The sequence below is a fragment of the Oncorhynchus kisutch genome, linkage group LG8 (genome assembly GCF_002021735.2).
Source record: "Oncorhynchus kisutch isolate 150728-3 linkage group LG8, Okis_V2, whole genome shotgun sequence".
Taxonomy (NCBI): domain Eukaryota; kingdom Metazoa; phylum Chordata; class Actinopteri; order Salmoniformes; family Salmonidae; genus Oncorhynchus; species Oncorhynchus kisutch.
The window spans coordinates 66,517,506-66,537,217 of NC_034181.2; the positions used below are offsets into that span (position 1 = coordinate 66,517,506).

General features: G+C 44.0%; 1 protein-coding gene across 1 annotated transcript; it reads left to right on the forward strand.

Moving 5' to 3' along the window:
• The first annotated feature begins 914 nt into the window (after nt 1-914).
• On the forward strand, nt 915-17,496 carry LOC109895392 (hepatocyte nuclear factor 4-beta). Its single transcript, XM_031830912.1, has 10 exons — nt 915-1,507; nt 3,099-3,264; nt 4,900-4,994; nt 9,064-9,170; nt 9,945-10,100; nt 10,311-10,398; nt 10,623-10,775; nt 15,166-15,429; nt 15,748-15,870; nt 16,605-17,496. The coding sequence occupies exons 1-10, from the start codon at nt 1,393-1,395 to the stop codon at nt 16,730-16,732; spliced, it is 1,395 nt and encodes a 464-aa protein (XP_031686772.1). The 5' UTR covers nt 915-1,392; the 3' UTR covers nt 16,733-17,496.
• Nucleotides 17,497-19,712: the final 2,216 nt, after the last annotated feature.

Sequence of the window (19,712 nt, forward strand, 5' to 3'; positions counted from 1 at the left end):
GATGTCCATTTTTATAGATGTCTGGGAATTTACTCTATTAAAAATGAAGGACATTAATATGAGATCTCTGTCCATTTTTGGATGCAAACTGAAAAATACATGTTGGACTTTACTGTCCACTGCTTTGTTTCACGTTTCTTTCGTAATAATCTAAAAACAATATGATATGATTGTTAATATGGTGCTTTGTATTATTCTGGTACTCCATTACTACAACAGTAGATAGACCACTAAGTGGCTTTGTGAAGATACTAATGTCACTATATTGTAGATTGACATAGATGACCCTCCATTGCTTTGAACCTGTGTTTTATGTAGAGACAAGTCAGAGAGAAAGGCTATCTACAGTGCATTCACTATCTGTATAAAGGGGCCCAGGGGAGGTATAGTTTTATTTGCAAACACGTTATCCCTCTACCTCTGATCAATACCTCCAAACAGCTGATGGCATGCTCTTCACATGGGCAAAGGTGAAGAAAGAAGCCCCTCCCCGTTGTGAAACAGAGTAGAGTGCAGACCGGTGGAACTAGCTAACTCTGCCCCCAGTGGTGAAATATAGCACACACTCTCGTCCAGTTACAATTACACTCAAACTTGAGAATCTGGCATCTTTTGTCCATAGAAGTCTACTGAAATTACAAATATCAAACATTGATCAGCGGTACTCAAATACCATTCTGAACTGACCTGCAGTAACTGACAACACATTGTAATGATGACCTTTGATCTGGTCATATACTTTAGTTTTTGCTGTCCTTTTTTCCTCAGCCGTAGAAGTGATTAAGATAAGGTAGCTCATTGACTGTATCGGCTGTTTTTTCTCTTCCCAGTGAGTCATGTTTACCTGCCTCCATCTGAACCCTCACCTTTATTATACTCTACTCTGATAAGAGAGTCGCAAACATACAGTGGGCCAAATCTCAGTGTCTCTCTCTTTCCCTCCTTTGGAAGGCTGTTTGGCATCTGTCACACTGATCTGGAACATTAGCTACCAGCTAAATACATACTGGATAACTTGTTCTGTTATACAACCTGAGTAAGAACTGCCTGCCAGGAATACTGGGATAAGAAAAGGAAGAATCTAAAAGGTGCACATGATTCACTGGGCCAAGGAAAACATCAGCACAGGACAGGAACCAGGACTCTGGAGGCCTGTGACCGAGTGGAGGAATAGCGGTGTCACACAGAATGACAACACATTGATTTACCTGAGCTAGACAATCAGGAAGACACAGAGGAATTAAGTGATTGTGCTGAAAGAGTGGGTAATTTTGGAACAGAGTGGTGAACTGAAGAGGAAGATCGTGCAGCAGCCTGTTCTGGTTCCTTTGCTCATATAAATCAGACTTTTATTTGGGCCTAGTGTGGCCTCTTGAAGCAGTGACCAGAACCATGAAGCTGTCAGGGAACGTGCTGGATCTGGACTCCACAGACTACAGCACCACCCTTGATCCCTCCTACACCATGCTGGAGTTTGACAACCTCAGGGTGTTTCCTGTAGAGACAGGTACGTCTGGTATAATGACACCTTTACCTGTCTGTCCTTCACTCATAGACTGGTGCACAACAATACCAAAACACCGGTCGGACATTTGAGGGAGGGTTTTTGTATGATATTCAAAGGACATTCAAATAATATAAAATATTGAATATCCATTCATTTTTATAAGTTCAAATTCATGAGTAGATCTTGGTAACTTTTTAAAACCTGTTCTTTCCATTCAGCTGGAAAGAAAACCAGGCTTACAAAAAGAGACCCAGTGCCCTTGGAAAAACATGGTTTTAAAAAGTACTCTCAGCGCTTTACAATGTAGCTCTCATGCACACAGGAATTTGTAAGACCATTTTCTCATGGATAAAATGACATTAGCTTTTCATTCCACAAAATGCTGTGAATACAACGGTCATTACTCCCGACAATACTGAGGGTGATCTAAAGATCTCCCCCTCTTCTGCTTTCCCTTATAATCTAATTTGAACTCATCATTATCATCATTAGGAGTCTGTACTGCTGAATCAGGTCCTTTCTTTGGCACTTTTAAGGAGATGCTTTACCAGCAGACTGCTTTCCAAGGCAGATAGCTGTGTGGCAGATGTATTCTAATCTCTTAATTCAATCGAACTGATCTTTGACCACAGAAAGCATTCTCCATGTTAAATTGTTATCCCTGGCTGCTCAGTCTCCCAACTCTAAGTGTGCAATTTAAATACATTACATCCTGGGGGCATTGTCCCTGTGACTGCACAAACACTACACCAACAAAGTATATTTGACGGTCAGTGGTTTTAAGAGAGACAATCCTGCAGCGATCGAACACTGACAGGACACAATTTAGAGCAACACTGAGGGAGATTGAATTAAAACGGAGCTCCCAGTGTAAAATTAGCCAGTGGACTTTGTCTTTGCCACTGACCTGAATCTGCTTTAATTAAATGGGGAGTTTCCTTTTCCTCTGAGTAATAAGCAGCAGTGGTCCTCTGAGGGCCTGTGAGTCTGGCAGTAACATACAGCAGTGATATCTCTACCTATAACCCTGCTTTTATTACCCCCTCCAAACCTCATCAGACCTGGGGAACAACACAACGCTGCCATTGTTCTTACAGCCCTATAAGCTCACAATCAACACATTTCTGCCTTTGAAAGTTGTGTGTTTTTATGTGCAGCACAAGGTTATTACCCTTCACAGAGGTGGAATGAACAGGGATTCATTAATCACCTTAGCTGATGATGGCGTTGATTAATTATTTGCTCTGTAATCGTGCTTATCTGCTGTCACACAGCATTGACAATCTCTCAGCTGAGTGATCCGCTCTCTGCGGACGCTGTTGCGGCTTATTAGCAAGGCTTGGAGATGTTTACTTACTCATCAACAATGGGGGCCCCTCTGTAAAAGTAGAACCGTATCCTACAAGACCAATATTCCATTGTGCATCTTCAAAGCTTTCTAATGTTAGCCTGAGGTCATCAGTAATAGACGTCCTCGCATGTCTGTCCCCAAGTGTCAAGAGTCAATTCAACACATGCAGTAGCTACACACCAGACCTCCAGTGTGCTGTAGTGTATGAATCTCAATCATTTTCTTGTGACTGACTGACAGAGTTGATGATGCCGGAGCCTGCCCCTCTGCTGCCACAGACCAATGGGAGCGTGTGTTCCATATGTGCAGACAGGGCCACAGGTAAACACTACGGTGCTTCCAGCTGTGACGGCTGCAAGGGCTTCTTCAGGAGGAGCGTCAGGAAGAACCACGCCTACACCTGCAGGTGAGACTCATCACCACACAGATCACTGAAAAAGAGGACTACATCTCAAATGACAACCTATTCCCAATAGAGTGCTCTATTTTTTAAATCTGATCTAACCTGTTCTCACAGCATTACGTATTATTCTGTAAATAAATCCACTCCATTTAATATTAGTTACGGTTCAATTCGTATGGTATGTATTCATTTGTGGATGTCCATCACCCATTTAGTATTAAATGTTACGAATTACAATTTGAAAAACATACAACATGTTACGAATTTGATAAACATATGAGATGTTATGAATTCTTGCTAGGTGGCTAGGTGGCTAACATTAGCATAAGCTAGGGATTGGTGGTTAGATTTAAGAGGGTTTCTGTTTATGCTGATATCAAACCTTGGGTTGTACGGGCCAATTGCAACTTGGTGGTTAGGGTTAAGGTTAAGTTTAGGACTAGGTTAAATGGCTAGGGTTAAAAGGGTAAAGGTTAGCTAAAAGGGTTAGGGGAAGAGTTAGCTAACATGCTAAATAGTTGCAAAGTAGCTAAAAAGCAGTAAGTAGTTGAAAAGTTGCTAATTAGCTAAAATGCTAAAGTTGTCCGTGATGAGATTCAAACTCGCAACCTATGGGTTGCTAGACATTCGCGTTATACACCCACCCATCCACCTCAACCAACCACCCAACTTTAAGTAACCATCTGTCTCATGTAACCATACCAAATGTAACATACTGTATCATACTAATTTCAGTGTCCCGGATTTACAATTACTATGTTACGTCTAGTCTATGAGACCAGGCTGGATCCCCATATAGTGCGCTACTTTTGACCTGAGACATAACAATAAGGCACTAAATGGGAAATAGGGTGTCATTTGAGATACCACCAAGGTTCTGTTAGAACTGCAGATCATTGGAATTATTATTAGGCGCACTATTGTCCACCTCCGACCCACATGACAATACAGAGACAAATTTACTGCCTACGACTAGGGCAGCTGGTAAAAAAATGTAGCTGAAATGCTGGTACAGTACTTTCATTCACAGTGTTCAACCCCCATCTCAATAACTGATTACTTTTTCTGGTGGTACGGTTCTCAACCACATCCATTGTGAAGTGAAAAGTATGAGAGTTGTGTTGGCCAAGAATTAGAAAGCCAACTTCTGTGTCATAGTCTCTGGGTTTTGTTCAGACAAAGAGACAATAACCTTAATACAGTGATTGAAGACTCCAAGTCAATGGTGTGATGCGTTTTACTCTCTCACATGTGAGAAGTTGATTTTACCACACTGTATGGACTATAGGAGTTGTCATTTCGCAGGTTTCATTGAAAGGTGGTTATATGTCTGGAACTAAGTGTTAGGAGCCTGTCTGAACATGTGTATGTCCACAACACAGAAATTGTACAGCACTGATCTGACGCCATCACAATTACAGAAGCCCATAGTGTGAGACTTGTGTCTGATTGTGTGTTACAGAATCATACAACTGTTGTCCTGTTTTGAAGTTTATCTAATTGTGTGTGTGTGTGTGTGTGTGTGTGTGTGTGTGTGTGTGTGTGTGTGTGTGTGTGTGTGTGTGTGTGTGTGTGTGTGTGTGTGCGCGCGTGCGTGTGTGTGTGTGTGTGCGTGCGTGTGTGTGTGTGGGTCGGCAGGTTCAGCAGGCAATGTGTTGTGGACAAAGACAAGAGGAACCAATGCCGTTACTGCAGGCTTCGGAAATGTTTCCGAGCAGGCATGAGAAAGGAAGGTGAGAGAGACGGTTTGTTGTTTAATCATGACATAGATTGTACATACTGTATGGCACCACACTACAAAGTAATTACACAATTCATTGCCACATTATTAATTCAAAGGAGATTTTTTAAAAGCCTGCCAGCACACACACGCACACACAGCATTTTGTTTTTAAAGCCATAAGCATATATGCAAGTTGACAAATCACAATATTTACCCACATTGCATAACCATGTCCAATGCCAAGGGGGGCATTGAGGTTGGCAGGCACGCCATGCGGGGGTGGGTAGTGGAGGCTCAGGCAGGGGTTGTGAGTGCGGTATAGTCTACAAGGTGCTATCTCAAATCAAAAACAAATTGTCACATGCTTCATAAACAACAGAATATTAGAAAGCTAATAACACGTAGAATAAATACACGGGGTAACAGTACAGAGTCGATGTGCAGGGGTATCTAGAACCGAAAAGGGTTCTTTGGCTATCCCCATAGGAGAACCCTTTGAAGAAAATGTTTTGGTTCCTGGTAGAGCCCTCTACATGGAACCAAAAGGGTTCTACCTGGAAACAAAAAGGGTTCTCCTATGGGGACAGCTGAAGAAACCTTTTGGAACCCTTTTTTCTAAGAGTGTATGCACCACTTACTGTGGGGGAAAAGCAACAAGATCAACATGCTGCTCTCTTGAGCAATACTGAGTGGCTGTTTGCAGTGTGCACTGTAGACCTTATCTTCCACTGGCTGCCGCAGATAACCAGGAGAGAGAGAGACGGAATTAGAGGATCCATGAATGGCCCCTCACATGAATAATTAAAATGGCAGAGCATGGGCAATTATTTGTTCTGGCTTTTTCAAGAGAGAAATACCTCTCTTTTCTGAGCCCTCATTCCAGAGGAACGTTACGTAAGAGAGAAACTGAAGCTGAGCTGAGCCCCCTTAGTGATGGTTAGGGAGAAAGATTCAAACATTTGCCATATTCATTTTGCAGACCACTCAGCATAGCATTTAGTAAAAAGCAAAGCTATGCCACAAAATATCAGAACATGCCATTTTGAAAATGTGTATAAGCCTTTGGTTTAATGTGTTTCAATTGTACATTAATCCAGACAACAAATTCTAACAAACCATTTTTGACAACGATCTATATTTGTACTCCTCCTATTCTCCTTGCTGAATGTCCACAGCCACTTTCAATCTATCACTTCACTTGTGCTCCGTGGAGGACTAATTTGTGACATCATCACCCACTGCCATGTCTCCAAGGCAGAGGTCTCTCTCTGTCTCTGTCTCTGCAGCTCCAGTTTGATTAATAGGGTCCTGATTGGCTGCTGAGAGGTCAGCTGTGGTGACTGATTGCTCTCAGACTGGGGCTTGTTGTCTGACTTTGTGGAGCAGACTGAAATCAGGCTGAGGTCATCCATTGTAATGACACAGGCACAGAGGTCACTATGAGACAGTCTCCTCTGTCAGACACAATCCCAATCATCAGGCCCTGTACTGTCAGCCCTCCATCATGCCTTCCTTTGGCTAATTACATAGTCAGGTTTAATATGTTGGCAGAATCAGAATCAAAATTAGAGATGTTACTTGGGGGATTTGGACATTTTATTTGCTCTGAAATAGTCTCAATACAGATGAGTGTCAAAATTAAATGTATAACAAAAATTAGTAACGCAAGATACAACAATTTCAACGATTTTACTGAGTTACAGTTCATATAAGGAAGTCAGTCAATTGAAATAAATTCATTACGTCCTAATTTATGGATTTCACATGACTGGGAATACATACAGTGGGGCAAAAAAGTATTTAGTCAGCCACCAATTGTGCAAGTTCTCCCACTTAAAAAGATGAGAGAGGCCTGTAATTTTAATCATAGGTACACTTCAACTATGACAGACAAAATGAGAAAAAAAATCCAGAAAATCACATTGTAGGATTTTTTATGAATTTATTTGCAAAATATGGTGGAAAATAAGTATTTGGTCACCTACAAACAAGCAAGATTTCTGGCTCTCACAGACCTGTAACTTTTTCTTTAAGAGGCTCCTCTGTCCTCCACTTGTTACCTGTATTAATGGCACCTGTTTGAACTTGTTATCAGTATAAAAGACACCTGTCCACAACTTCAAACAGTCACACTCCAAACTCTACTATGGCCAAGACCAAAGAGCTGTCAAAGGACACCAGAAACAAAATTGTAGACCTGCACCAGGCTGGGAAGACTGAATCTGCAATAGGTAAGCAGCTTGGTTTGAAGAAATCAACTGTGGAAGCAATTATTAGGAAATGGAAGACATACAAGACCACTGATAATCTCCCTCGATCTGGGGCTCCACGCAAGATCTCACCCCGTGGGGTGAAAATGATCACAAGAACGGTGAGCAAAAATCCCAGAACCTCACGGGGGGACCTAGTGAATGACCTGCAGAGAGCTGGGACCAAAGTAACAAAGCCTACCATCAGTAACACACTACGCCGCCAGGGACTCAAATCCTGCAGTGCCGGACGTGTCCCCCTGCTTAAGTCAGTACATGTCCAGGCCCGTCTGAAGTTTGCTAGAGAGCATTTGGATGATCCAGAAGAAGATTGGGAGAATGTCATATGGTCAGATGAAACCAAAATATAACTTTTTGGTAAAAACTCAACTCGTCGTGTTTGGAGGACAGAGAATGCTGAGTTGCATCCAAAGAACACCATACCTACTGTGAAGCATGGCAGTGGAAACATCATGCTTTGGGGCTGTTTTTCTGCAAAGGGACCAGGACAACTGATCCGTGTAAAGGAAAGAATGAATGGGGCCATGTATCGTGGGATTTTGAGTGAAAACCTCCTTCCATCAGCAAGGGCATAGATCCAGATCTCAACCCCATAGAAAATCTTTGGAGGGAGTTGAAAGTCCGTGTTGCCCAGCAACAGCCCCAAAACATCACTGCTCTAGAGGAGATCTGCATGGAGGAATGGGCCAGAATACCAGCAACAATGTGTGAAAACCTTGTGAAGACATACAGAAAACGTTTGACCTCTGTCATTGCCAACAAAGGGTATATAACAAAGTATTGAGATAAACTTTTGTTATTGACCAAATACTTATTTTACACCATAATTTGCAAATTAATTAATTAAAATTCCTACAATGTGATTTTCTGGATTTTCTTTTCTAATTTTGTCTGTCATAGTTGAAGTGTACCTATGATGAAAATTACAGGCCTCTCTCATCTTTTTAAGTGGGAGAACTTGCACAATTGGTGGCTGACTAAATACTTTTTTGCCCCACTGTATATGCATCTGTTGGTCACAGATACAGTACCTAAAAATTGCCTCACAATGGGCCTCAGGATCTTGTCACGGTATCTCTGTGCATTCAAATTGCCATCGATAAAATGCAATTGTATTCGTTGTGCGTACCTTATACTTGCCCATATCATAACCCCAACGCCATTATGGGACACTCTGTTCATAACGTTGACATCAGAAAACCGCTCACCCACATGACTCCATACACATGGTCTGCGGTTGTGAGGCCAGTTGGACGTACTGCCAAATTCTCTAAAACAACGTTGGAGGTGGCTTATGGTAGAGAAATTAACATTAAATTATCTGGCAACAGCTCTGGTGGACATTCCTGCTGTCAGCATGCCAATTGCGCGCTCCCTCAAAACTTGAGACATCTGTGGCATTGTGTTGTGTGATAAAACACATTTTAAAGTGGCCTTTATTGTCCTCAGTACAAGGTGCACCTGTGTAATGATCATGCCGTTTAATCAGCTTCTTGATATGCCACACCTGTCAGGTGAATGGATTATCTTGGCAAAGGATAAATGCTCACTAACAGGGATGTAAACAAATTTGTGCAGAAATGTTGAGAGAAATAAGCTTTTTGTGCATATGGAACATTTCTGGGATCTTTAATTTCAGCTCATGAAACATGGGACCAACACTTTAGGTATTGTGTTTAGATTTTTGTTCAGTGTAGGTGTATGCTGTAATTACAACGTTACCCCTCCATTGAGTATACTTTGTCCAAGTAAAACAGTGAACACAAGAATTCCAGGGACTCTCCCTCCCTCCTATTCTTTTATTTCCAGCTGTGCAGAACGAGCGGGACCGCATCAGCAGCCGCAGAGGAGAGGGACAGGGGCTGGGCACTCTGTCCATCAGTGTACTGTTACAGGCAGAGGCCAGCATGCATCAGGTAAGAGATTGTCACTAAAACCTCTCGCTATTCACAGCCACAGAGTGCTCCAGAGGCTTCCATTTCCCATACAGCCCAGAGTAGAGCCCCTTATCTGTTTCTCAGAAACACAGCAGTGGCAGGGCTAGAGATGGAGAGGATACAGGCTGCACTTTAGACAGCCGGCCATTAAGGTCCCCTGGAGATTTTAGCTGCAGGCTGGATTCAGTTACTTCTTAGAAATTGCCAAATTGCCCAGAGAGACTCACATCTGATCACAGCAGTCCTATGTAATGGCAGTGCCTGGGCTTGGATTGTGTGCCAGCGTTCAATTGGCTTCAAATACATAATAACAACCAGATATCCTCTTTGTATGCGAAAGGAATGCGGCAGAAATTAATTGGATGATGGACAAATGAACCACAAAATTTGGCCAAGCTGTTTTCCATTTGGGTCAAGTTTTCATGCGATGTCTCCTCAATGTGAGCTGAAGGGGCTCTGATCACCATCCAACAGCATCGTTCCAGAGACAAACCCACCAACAACACACATCCAAAATCCATTTCTCATCTTACACCCTTATATTCTCTATTACCACCATTCTCTGAAGTGACCTTTCCCCCACCCAATACCCTACCTGCCTCTGCTTGCTCTGCCCTTCACGATTGTCCAAGCACCCATCATCTCACCCCTGCACCCTGCCCCATCCATCTCCTCCAACCCTCTCTTCATTCTCACATTACACTGACACCTAGGGCCAATGTGGAACCTCTCATTATTGTGTGCCACTCTCAGTTTCCAGCCCTGACCTCCCCTATGAGCTGTGACATCAACACCAAGAAGATAGCGCTCGTGGGGGACGTGTGTGAGTCCATGAAGCAGCAGCTCCTCCTGCTGGTGCAGTGGGCCAAGCGCATCCCCGAGTTCTGCAGCCTCCCCGTTGACGACAGGGTTTGGAACTATGGATGTTATCCTACTTAATGTGTCTGTATGAACATGTGAGCTGCACCTGTCTAAGCAGGCGGTCACATTCAGCCCAGCTGTCTTTGTGTTGGGTTTTGGATCACTAGCTGTTGGAATACTCACGTTGCAGGGATGGCTGTCTGTGTAATGGCTGCTGTGTGTTGTCTCTGTACTGTGCTGTGTCTTGTCTGTGTGCAGGTATCCCTGTTACGAGCCCACTCTGCTGAACACCTCATCCTAGGGGTGGCTCAACGCTCCCTGCCTTACAATGACATTATCCTTCTGGGTAAAATATATAGATTTCAGCTGAGTCTGGGATGTGCTCTCATCATTGTTATAGAATTGAAAAAATATTTACCCAATGTTGGTAATGTCGACTAGCTATGCTGCTTTTACCATATGTGTATATTGATAAAGGAAGCAGACTTACCTAATGTATAAAGTTATACTTACAGTTTTACTTTACTTATATCATAAGTAAGTATTCAAATATGTGGATTGTGTTTGCAGGTAATTACTTTGTGATCCCAGTGAGCGGTCCTGAGGTGGAGGTGTCCAGGGTGGCTGCCCGGATCCTGGAGGAGCTGGTCAAGCCTCTGAGAGAGCTGGACATCACCAACAGCGAGTTTGCCTGCCTTAAAACCATAGTCTTCTTCAGTCCTGGTCAGTCAGTCCTTTGGTCACCACCAGCCACCCCCCTGCCCCTCCTCACCTCTTCTCACCTCTCCTCTGTCCTCAGACAAAGGAAGAGACTTTCGCCAGGAATCTTTTTATTTCACAGTTGTTCTCTCCTGGGACTGTCTCTGCTCTCTCTGCTCTCTGTGCTCTGTCCTTGGCACCCTGTTGTTTTGTCCTGGCCTGGCGGACAGGTTTCACCGTGTTCTGGGGAGAAACTATTAATATCTGGGCGAAGTCCTGGTCCTGGCAGGGAGAGGTGACTGGCTGCTGGACTTTACAGCCTGTTGGCCTGAGGCGGTGATTACAACAGCAGAGCCAGGCCACCGGTCTGACAGACTGACTGGCCAAACTGGCACAGCAGTGCACAGCAGTAGACAGCAGCATTAGGCCAAGTCTGACACAGATGACTGACTACCTACAGAAATAAACACACCGCACGTGTGCTCAGCTCTGTCCTGTGTGACCCTGCCCTACTACCTTTTCCTAAACTTTCTCTAATAATTTCTGTTTAGTTTATTACACATAATGCATTTCAATTAGTAAAGAAGTATATTGTATAATGTCCCCACAGCAATCCCATCTCTCCCTATTCTCCTAGGGCCGCAGAGTGAGGATTTGTCTCAGTGCTGTGTTGTAGGAATTGTTTGCCTCACAGTGGCTTCACTCTGTCTCTCAGTATAAGCATACTGTACATGTAAGTGTCTCTCGTGTACTGTATGTGACGATGGGGCCGTACTGTATGTGACGATGGGGCCGTACTGTATGTGACGATGGGGCCGTACTGTATGTGACGATGGGGCCGTACTGTATGTGACGATGGGGCCGTACTGTATGTGACGATGGGGCCGTACTGTATGTGACGATGGGGCCGTACTGTATGTGACGATCGGGCCATACTGTATGTGACGATGGGGCCATACTGTATGTGACGATGGGGCCGTACTGTATGTGACGATGGCGCCGTACTGTATGTGATGATGGCGCCGTACTGTATGTGATGATGGCGCCGTACTGTATGGCTGCCGTCTTGCGTGCTCTGACCCAACTTTGCTATTTTGTGATTCTTTTGGCGTTCATAAATTCCTATGATCGACGAAATCTTTTGAACATCAGATCGGCAGTTAATAACCTCAATTCCGAGTTCAACTTCAACTTTGATTCATCTGCCCTGGGCTCTTTGTGTACCTATGACTGTTATCATGACTGCTGTATACACTGAGTGTACAAAACATTAAGTACACCTTCCTAATATTGAGTTGCACCCCCCCTTAAAAATATTTATTTAACCTGTCTCCTCCCCTTCATCTACACTGATTGAAGTGGATTTAACAAGTGACATCAATAAGGGATCATACGTTTCACCTGGATTCACCTGGTCAGTCGATGTCATGGAAAGAGAAGGTGTTCTTAATGTTTTGTACACTCAGGGTACATTCCACCTCAGGACAACAACAACAACAACAAGCTGGCAAGGCTATAAATAAGCAAGATATCATGCACCCGGAGGCTGCTTTTCTTGTTGCCAGTGATTTTAGTTGCGAGTCACTAAGACAAGTGATGCCCAACTTCTATCAACATGCCTCCTTCACCACTCGGTTCATTTAAGTCCTAGACCACTGTTACTCAACCCGCCATGCAGACCCTCAACACATTGGCCCCCCAGGGGTGTGTGCTTATACTCCATGTTCTCCCATGATTGCGTGGCCACGCATGACTCCAACTCCATCATCAAGTTTGTCCGATGACACAAAGGTGGTAGGCCTGATCACCAACATTGATGAGACAGCCTACAGGGAGGAGGTTAGTAATCCAGTTCAGAGTCCAAAAGGTACAGAACGGTAGGCAGTCTTGGGGTCAGGGCAGGCAGAGGTCAATAATACAGGATGGTGTGACAAGGTACAGAAACGGTAGGCATGCTCAGGGTCAGGGCAGGCAGAGGTCAATAATACAGGGTGGTGTGACAAGGTACAGAAACGGTAGGCAGTCTTGGGGTCAGGGCAGGCAGAGGTCAATAATACAGGATGGTGTGACAAATTACAGAAACGGTAGGCATTCTTGGGATCAGGGCAGGCAGAGGTCAATAATACAGGGTGGTGTGACAAGGTACAGAAACAGTAGGCAGTCTTGGGGTCAGGGCAGGCAGAGGTCAATAATACAGGGTGGTGTGACAAGGTACAGAAACAGTAGGCAGTCTTGGGGTCAGGGCAGGCAGAATGGTCAAACTAGAAAACAGGAACTAGAAACAGACAAGAGCAGGGGGAAAAACGCTGGTAGGCTGGACAAACATAACAAACTGGCAACAGACAAACAGATAACACAGGTTTAAATACATTGGGGATAATGAGGAAGATGGGCGACACCTGGAGGGGGGTGGAGACAAGCATAAAGACAGGTGAAACGGATCAGGGTGTGACAGTACATTTCTCTGAGAAAGGCCTGAAAAATTGCCAAAGACAATAGCCACCCGAGACATAGACTGTCCTCAATGCTCCTGTCCGGCAGGCGATACCTTTGCATCAAGGCTCAAACCAAAAGACTTCTAAACAGCTTCCATCCCTTGGCCATAAGCCTGTTAAATGGCTAACAACTACAGCTCCCCCTAACACCTACTCTGTTGCTAAAATGAGTATTGATTAGATTTATTACTACCATTACTCTTCTGTTCATTGATTATTGATTGCTATTACCATTAGTATCTATCGATGTCTCTTGCTACTGGTCACCATTACTCCTGTTTACATGTACAGTACACTGTATATTACCATTAGAATATTACCATAAGCACATGTATTTATACATTCCTGCTACCAGTCACTTTTCAGCCCTGTTTACATGTATATCCACCTATCCACCTACACAGACACTCTTGCACCCACACACGTAAACACACATACATACACACACACACACACACACACACACCACCACGCACCCACACCCACACACACACACACACACACACACACACACACACACACACACACACACACACCACCACGCACCCACCATCACTTATGCTGCTGCTATACTATTTACTATTATTATTATTATTATTATTATTATTATTATTATTATTACAGCGTTGTTATAAAATGTATTCAATTGTTTTTTTCCCTCATCAATCTACACACAATACCCCATAATGACAAAGCAAAAACAGTTTTTTTGAAATTATTGCTAATTTATTTAACAGAAAAAAGTGAAATATCACATTTACATAAGTATCAGACCCTTTACTCAGTACTTTGTTGAAGCACCTTTGGCAGCGATTACAGCCTCAAGTCTTAGGTATGACACTACAAGCACACCTGTATTTTTGGCTGTGTGCTTAGGGTTGTTGTCCTGTTGGAAGGTTAACCTTCGCCCCAGTCTGAGGTCCTGAGAGCTCTGGAGCAGGTTTTCATCAAGGATCTCTCTGTACTTTGCTCCGTTCATCTTTCCTTCGATCCTGACTAGTGTCCCAGTCCCTGCCGCTAAAAAACCTCCCCACAGCATGAAGTTGCTGCCACCATCATGCTTCACTGTAGGGATAGTGCCTGGTTTCCTCCAGATGTGACGCTTGACATTAAGGCCAAAGAGTTCAATCTTGGTTTCATCATCCCAGAGAATCTTGTTTCTCATGGTCTGAGAGTCCTTTAGGTGCTTTTTTGGCAAACTCCAAGCTGACTGTCAGGAGTGGCTTCCGTCTGGCCACTCTACCATAAAGGCCTGATTGGTGGAGTGCTGCTGAGATGGTTGTCCTTCTGGAAAGTTCTCCTATCTACACAGAAGAACTCTGGAGCTCTGTCAGAGTGACCATCGGGTTCTTGGTCACCTCCCTGACCAAAGCCCTTCTCCCCCGATTGCTCAGTTTGGCTGGGCGGCCAGTTCTAGGAAGAGTCTTGATGGTTCCAAACTTATTCCATTTAAGAATGATGGAGGACACTGTGCCTTCAATGCTGCAGAACATTTTTGGTACCCTTCCCCAAATCTGTGCTTCGATACAATCCTGTCTCGAAGCTCTACGGACAATTCCTTCAACCTCATGGCTTGGTTTTTTCTCTGGCATGTACTGTCAACTGTGGGACCTTATAAAGACAGGTGTATACCTTTCCAAATCATGTCCAATCATTTTAATTTACCACAGGTGAACTCCAATCAACCTGTAGAAACATCTCAAGAATGATCAACGGAAACAGAATGCACCTGAGTCTCATAGCAAAGGGTCTGAATACTGATGTAAATAAGATATTTAATTTGTTTATTTTTAATACTTTTGCAAAAATGTCTACATACCTGTTTTTGCTTTGTCATTATGGGATATTGTGTTTAGATTGATGACTCTCTCTCTCTCTCTGTGTAGTATTAACCCAACCTCTCTCTCCCTGTCTCTCAGACTGCCCAGGGCTGGAGGCCCCTCAGACAGTGCGGCAGCTGCGTTTCCAGGCCCAGGTGCTGCTGGACGAGGCCACCTGTGAGCAGCGGGGGCGTTTTGGGGAGCTGCTGCTGATTCTGCCCCCCTTGCAGAGTGTGGCCTGGCAGATGGTGGAGACCCTGCAGCTGGCCAGGCTCCTGGGGGAGCCCAGTGTGGACAGCCTGCTGCAGGAGATGCTGCTGGGAGAGGGGGCCACTGGGGGCCTGGGACAACACACAGGGCACGGTACGCTCCAGAGGGGAGATACTTACAGTAAAAACCCTCAAACTGAATACCACTGACTTTCACTGGGTTGCCTTACAGATCAACAACAGAGGTCAATAACAATTCAACCCAACATATGTCAACTTTCATTTCCCACAATCTAATCTGTGCACTGTGCATTGTGTCTTCACTTATGTTGTTTTCACACTATTTCATGGTGAGCTCTCATTACTGACTTGAGAGTATTCGTAATGAGGGTAACCTTTGAGCTGTTATGGTAACTGGATCAGTGTAGTAGTGTAGTAGTATACAGCTATTCTCTTCTCTGGTCCTCCTCAGGTTCTAACTCAAACGTAATGACGTTCCCCCAACCCCAAGATCACACCCTGTCTCGGGACCTACTAGGAGGCCATGTCGGGTTGCCGAGCAACTTCACATCAGTCATCCTACCTGTCCCTAGCTGTGAGTACCCCCAAATGCATCCATGGACAAGTCAATATACTTTGTGTACTAGTATGCATTTAGCTAGCTACTGTAGAGCAAACAAATACATCATAATCACCATGTATGACACCTTTATACACACACACACACACCTGTATTTAGTGGTGCAGCAGGTGCATGAAACCTCAGACGCTGGTTTCCTGCGTGTGTCCCAGACAGAGGCAGCATGTTTGCTTCACTGAGATCTCCTCACAACACCAAGCAGCATGGTTCTCCTAAGTGATAGTCTGTCTCGCCAGCCTCATGGTGCTTCATGGTAGCAGTAGGAAGAGAATACCTGAGTAATGCCCCCACGCTGTCAAAACAGAGTAATAACACACGGTGACCTCACCATCCCCAGTGTTTTATCACCCTCACAGAGCCAGCCTGGCCCTACAGGGGGCACATGGCCCAGACTGCTCCCCTTGTCTCAGGCCCTCTAACCCAGCCTCACTTCACAGGAACCTGGGCCCTCTCACCAGCCCTGGTCGTCAGGCTCAGTCCCTACAGCTCTGAGCTCACCTGAGGGATGTTGATGTCTGTCTCCCATCATTAATATTCCTATAATTACTTAGTGTCTTTTTTTAGGGGATTAGCTCACCAACGGTAACTTAATGTCCTGAAAGAGTACTGTTATGGACCTGTAGTAAAAGCCATGCAATTTGAGTCTCAGTGTGTGTAATGCCAGTCTGATGCCTATCTCTCTCCAACAGCTCTGCCAGTGGTGCCTCTGGTGCCCACACAGACTGGCACTGAGGTGTACAGACATGGAGAGGGAGCAGACATGCCCATAGAGTCTGCCCACGGCATGCCCATGGCTCCTGTCCACACCTGCCTCTGAGAAGCAGACCAAGCAGCAGCAGCTACTCAACCAGAGAGGAGAAAAAAAGCTGTGTGGTCTAAACATGCTGGCGCACACACACACACACACACACACACACACACACACGCACACACACATCCAATCTAGCCCACGGTTGGTTTGAGTAAAATGTTTTTTTTGGAGGGGAAAAAATTATAATGGACCTGCAGTTTCTTGACTGTGTCCAGCTCCCTGATAACCACAGCGAGGAAATACAACACGTTTTCATTGCAGCCCTTGGAACCTCATTGAAGACCGAATGTGGCCCCTGGGGCAAAATGAGTTTGCCACCCCTGACCTGGTGTTGGTGCATCCAGGCCGTGCTACTATATGATTACAACATGAAGTAGGGGCTGTTACATGGACACTAGTAACCCAAAAATTGACTCTGACTCAACCAGCCAGTCCTCTCCCTTATCCACCTTTGCACAATGCACATTACACACAGGGAATATGATGCACACAATTAATAATTGATCAGGAATTGTTCTTTATGTTAACCATTGACTGACAATTAAAATCATCCAATCAATAAAGACCACAGCTCAATAGTATGTTATCTTTATTAGATCATGGTTGGGTGAGTGAGTTGTGTTGGCATGTTAATTAATCACATAGTGATGTGACAGTGAAGTAAGAACAATTTCATGTTTTTAATTCCATGCAGATGTTGGTACTGTTAAACATTTTAAAGTTACTCGTACAAATGTTTTTTTTTAATGGAAATAAATGCAAAAAATAAATGTGCTGTGTGTCTCTTGTTTAAGGTTGTTACGTTTTATTCTGTAGGGGTGTAGGCCTAATGTGTGAAGTGGTACTTTGTAACAGGCTACATACATACGGTTAGAAAATAATTCAGTAATGACTGTGAGTGTGAGTGTAGGATATGTAACGTAACTGCAGAGGGCGCACTAAGCCTGTTCAGAAAATCTGACTGTTCCTCTTCCCCTTTGAGCACTTGAGGCAAACCTTCTCAGACTGAGATAACCAACTCTTGGCAGGTTATCCAGGGTCATTCACTGACTGTCCAGGGTCAGATATTGCATGGGGTATAGACAGAAATGGTGAAAGGAGGAACATCTATTAGAGACTTTCTCTTCCCTCACCCAGACTTGAAGTGGTGTTTTTGGAGTTATTTTCATATCTCTCTGTACATGAGAAAGTATGCATGTCAGTGTGAAGTAGGGACACCAATTGAACCCAAGGTACATGGTTAAGTCATCTATAAGCTATGCTTTCCAGGTTGGTATGTAATGTATGTCTGAGTGCTATGTCTCTTGCGTGTCTATTATATATGTGTCTTGCATGTGTCTATTATATTATAAAGGCTGACCTCTCTCTACCTGGAGGGGGGCTGCAGGTCAGATGCCAGCATCTGCATCTTAAGCAGTCACTTAGGTTCTTAAACATAAGTGTCTTAAACGATTGCTTAGGGCCCCTGGCCACTAGGTGGCCCCCGACCAAAACATTATATACAGTGGGTATAGACAGTCACCACTCCCTTCCAAAATGTTCACCTTTTGCTGCCTTACAGCCTGAAATGAAAACACATACAATACAGTCAGACTTTTCCCGGCTTTATTTATGCACACTAACCCGCAATATCCAAGTGATTTTTTATTTATTTATTTACTCTGAAAATGTGTTAAAAGTAAAACAGTAAAATACGCTATTTGGGTAAGTGAACTCCCCCCTGAGTTAATACTTGGTGGAACCACCTTTAATTACAGCCATGAGTCTCTTTGAAAATGTCTCTACTAACTTTACACACCTAGCCTGTGCAATATTTGCCCATTCTTCCTTGCAGAATTGTTCAAGCTCACTTTCAACATGACAATGACCCAACAGCACCTTTTGCCACTTGGCCTCAGAATCTACAATGTGCTTTTTGGCAAAGCTCAAACGAGACTTGATGTGGCTTTTTGTGAGGAGTGTTTTTTTATTGCAACCCTCCCATAGAGGCTTTGTGGAGCTTGTGATACTGTTGTCACATGCACACATTGACCAGTCTTTACCATAAAGGTCTGAAGCTCCTTCAGAGTCACCGTTGGCTTCTTGGTAGCCTCTCTGATCAGTCTCCTCCTTGCCCGGTCATCCAGTTTGGAGGGACAGCCTGATCTCTGCAGGGTCTGAGTGGTGCCATACGCCTTCCACTTCTTAATAATGGTCTTAACTGTGCTCCAATGGGACAAAGCCTTTGAAATCTTTATCTGGTAGATCTTGTGAAAGTACCTTTCTGCCCATAGTGAACTCTTTACTTTGAATTGCACTGCCCATAGTGAACTCTTTGCTTTGAATTGCACTGCCCATAGTGAACTCTTTACTTTGAATTGCACTGCCCATAGTGAACTCTTTGCTTTGAATTGCACTGCCCATAGTGAACTCTTTACTTTGAATTGCACTGCCCATAGTGAACTCTTTACTTTGAATTGCACTGCCCATAGTGAACTCTTTGCTTTGAATTGCACTGCCCATAGTGAACTCTTTGCTTTGAATTGCACTGCCCATAGTGAACTCTTTACTTTGAATTGCACTGCCCATAGTGAACTCTTTACTTTGAATTGCACTGCCCATAGTGAACTCTTTGCTTTGAATTGCACTGCCCATAGTGAACTCTTTGCTTTGAATTGCACTGCCCATAGTGAACTCTTTGCTTTGAACTGCACTGCCCATAGTGAACTCTTTGCTTTGAATTGCACTGCCCATAGTGAACTCTTTGCTTTGAATTGCACTGCCCATAGTGAACTCTTTACTTTGAATTGCACTGCCCATAGTGAACTCTTTACTTTGAATTGCACTGCCCATAGTGAACTCTTTACTTTGAATTGCACTGCCCATAGTGAACTCTTTGCTTTGAATTGCACTGCCCATAGTGAACTCTTTACTTTGAATTGCACTGCCCATAGTGAACTCTTTACTTTGAATTGCACTGCCCATAGTGAACTCTTTACTTTGAATT

Bases quoted from the DNA above. Each gene is read 5' to 3' on its own strand.
- LOC109895392 (XM_031830912.1), top strand. From the start codon at position 1,393: ATGAAGCTGTCAGGGAACGTGCTGGATCTGGACTCCACAGACTACAGC. The intron at 15,430-15,747 runs GTACGCTCCAGA...GGTCCTCCTCAG, and splicing joins GGGACAACACACAGGGCACG to GTTCTAACTCAAACGTAATG. The intron at 15,871-16,604 runs GTGAGTACCCCC...TCTCTCCAACAG, and splicing joins CATCCTACCTGTCCCTAGCT to CTCTGCCAGTGGTGCCTCTG.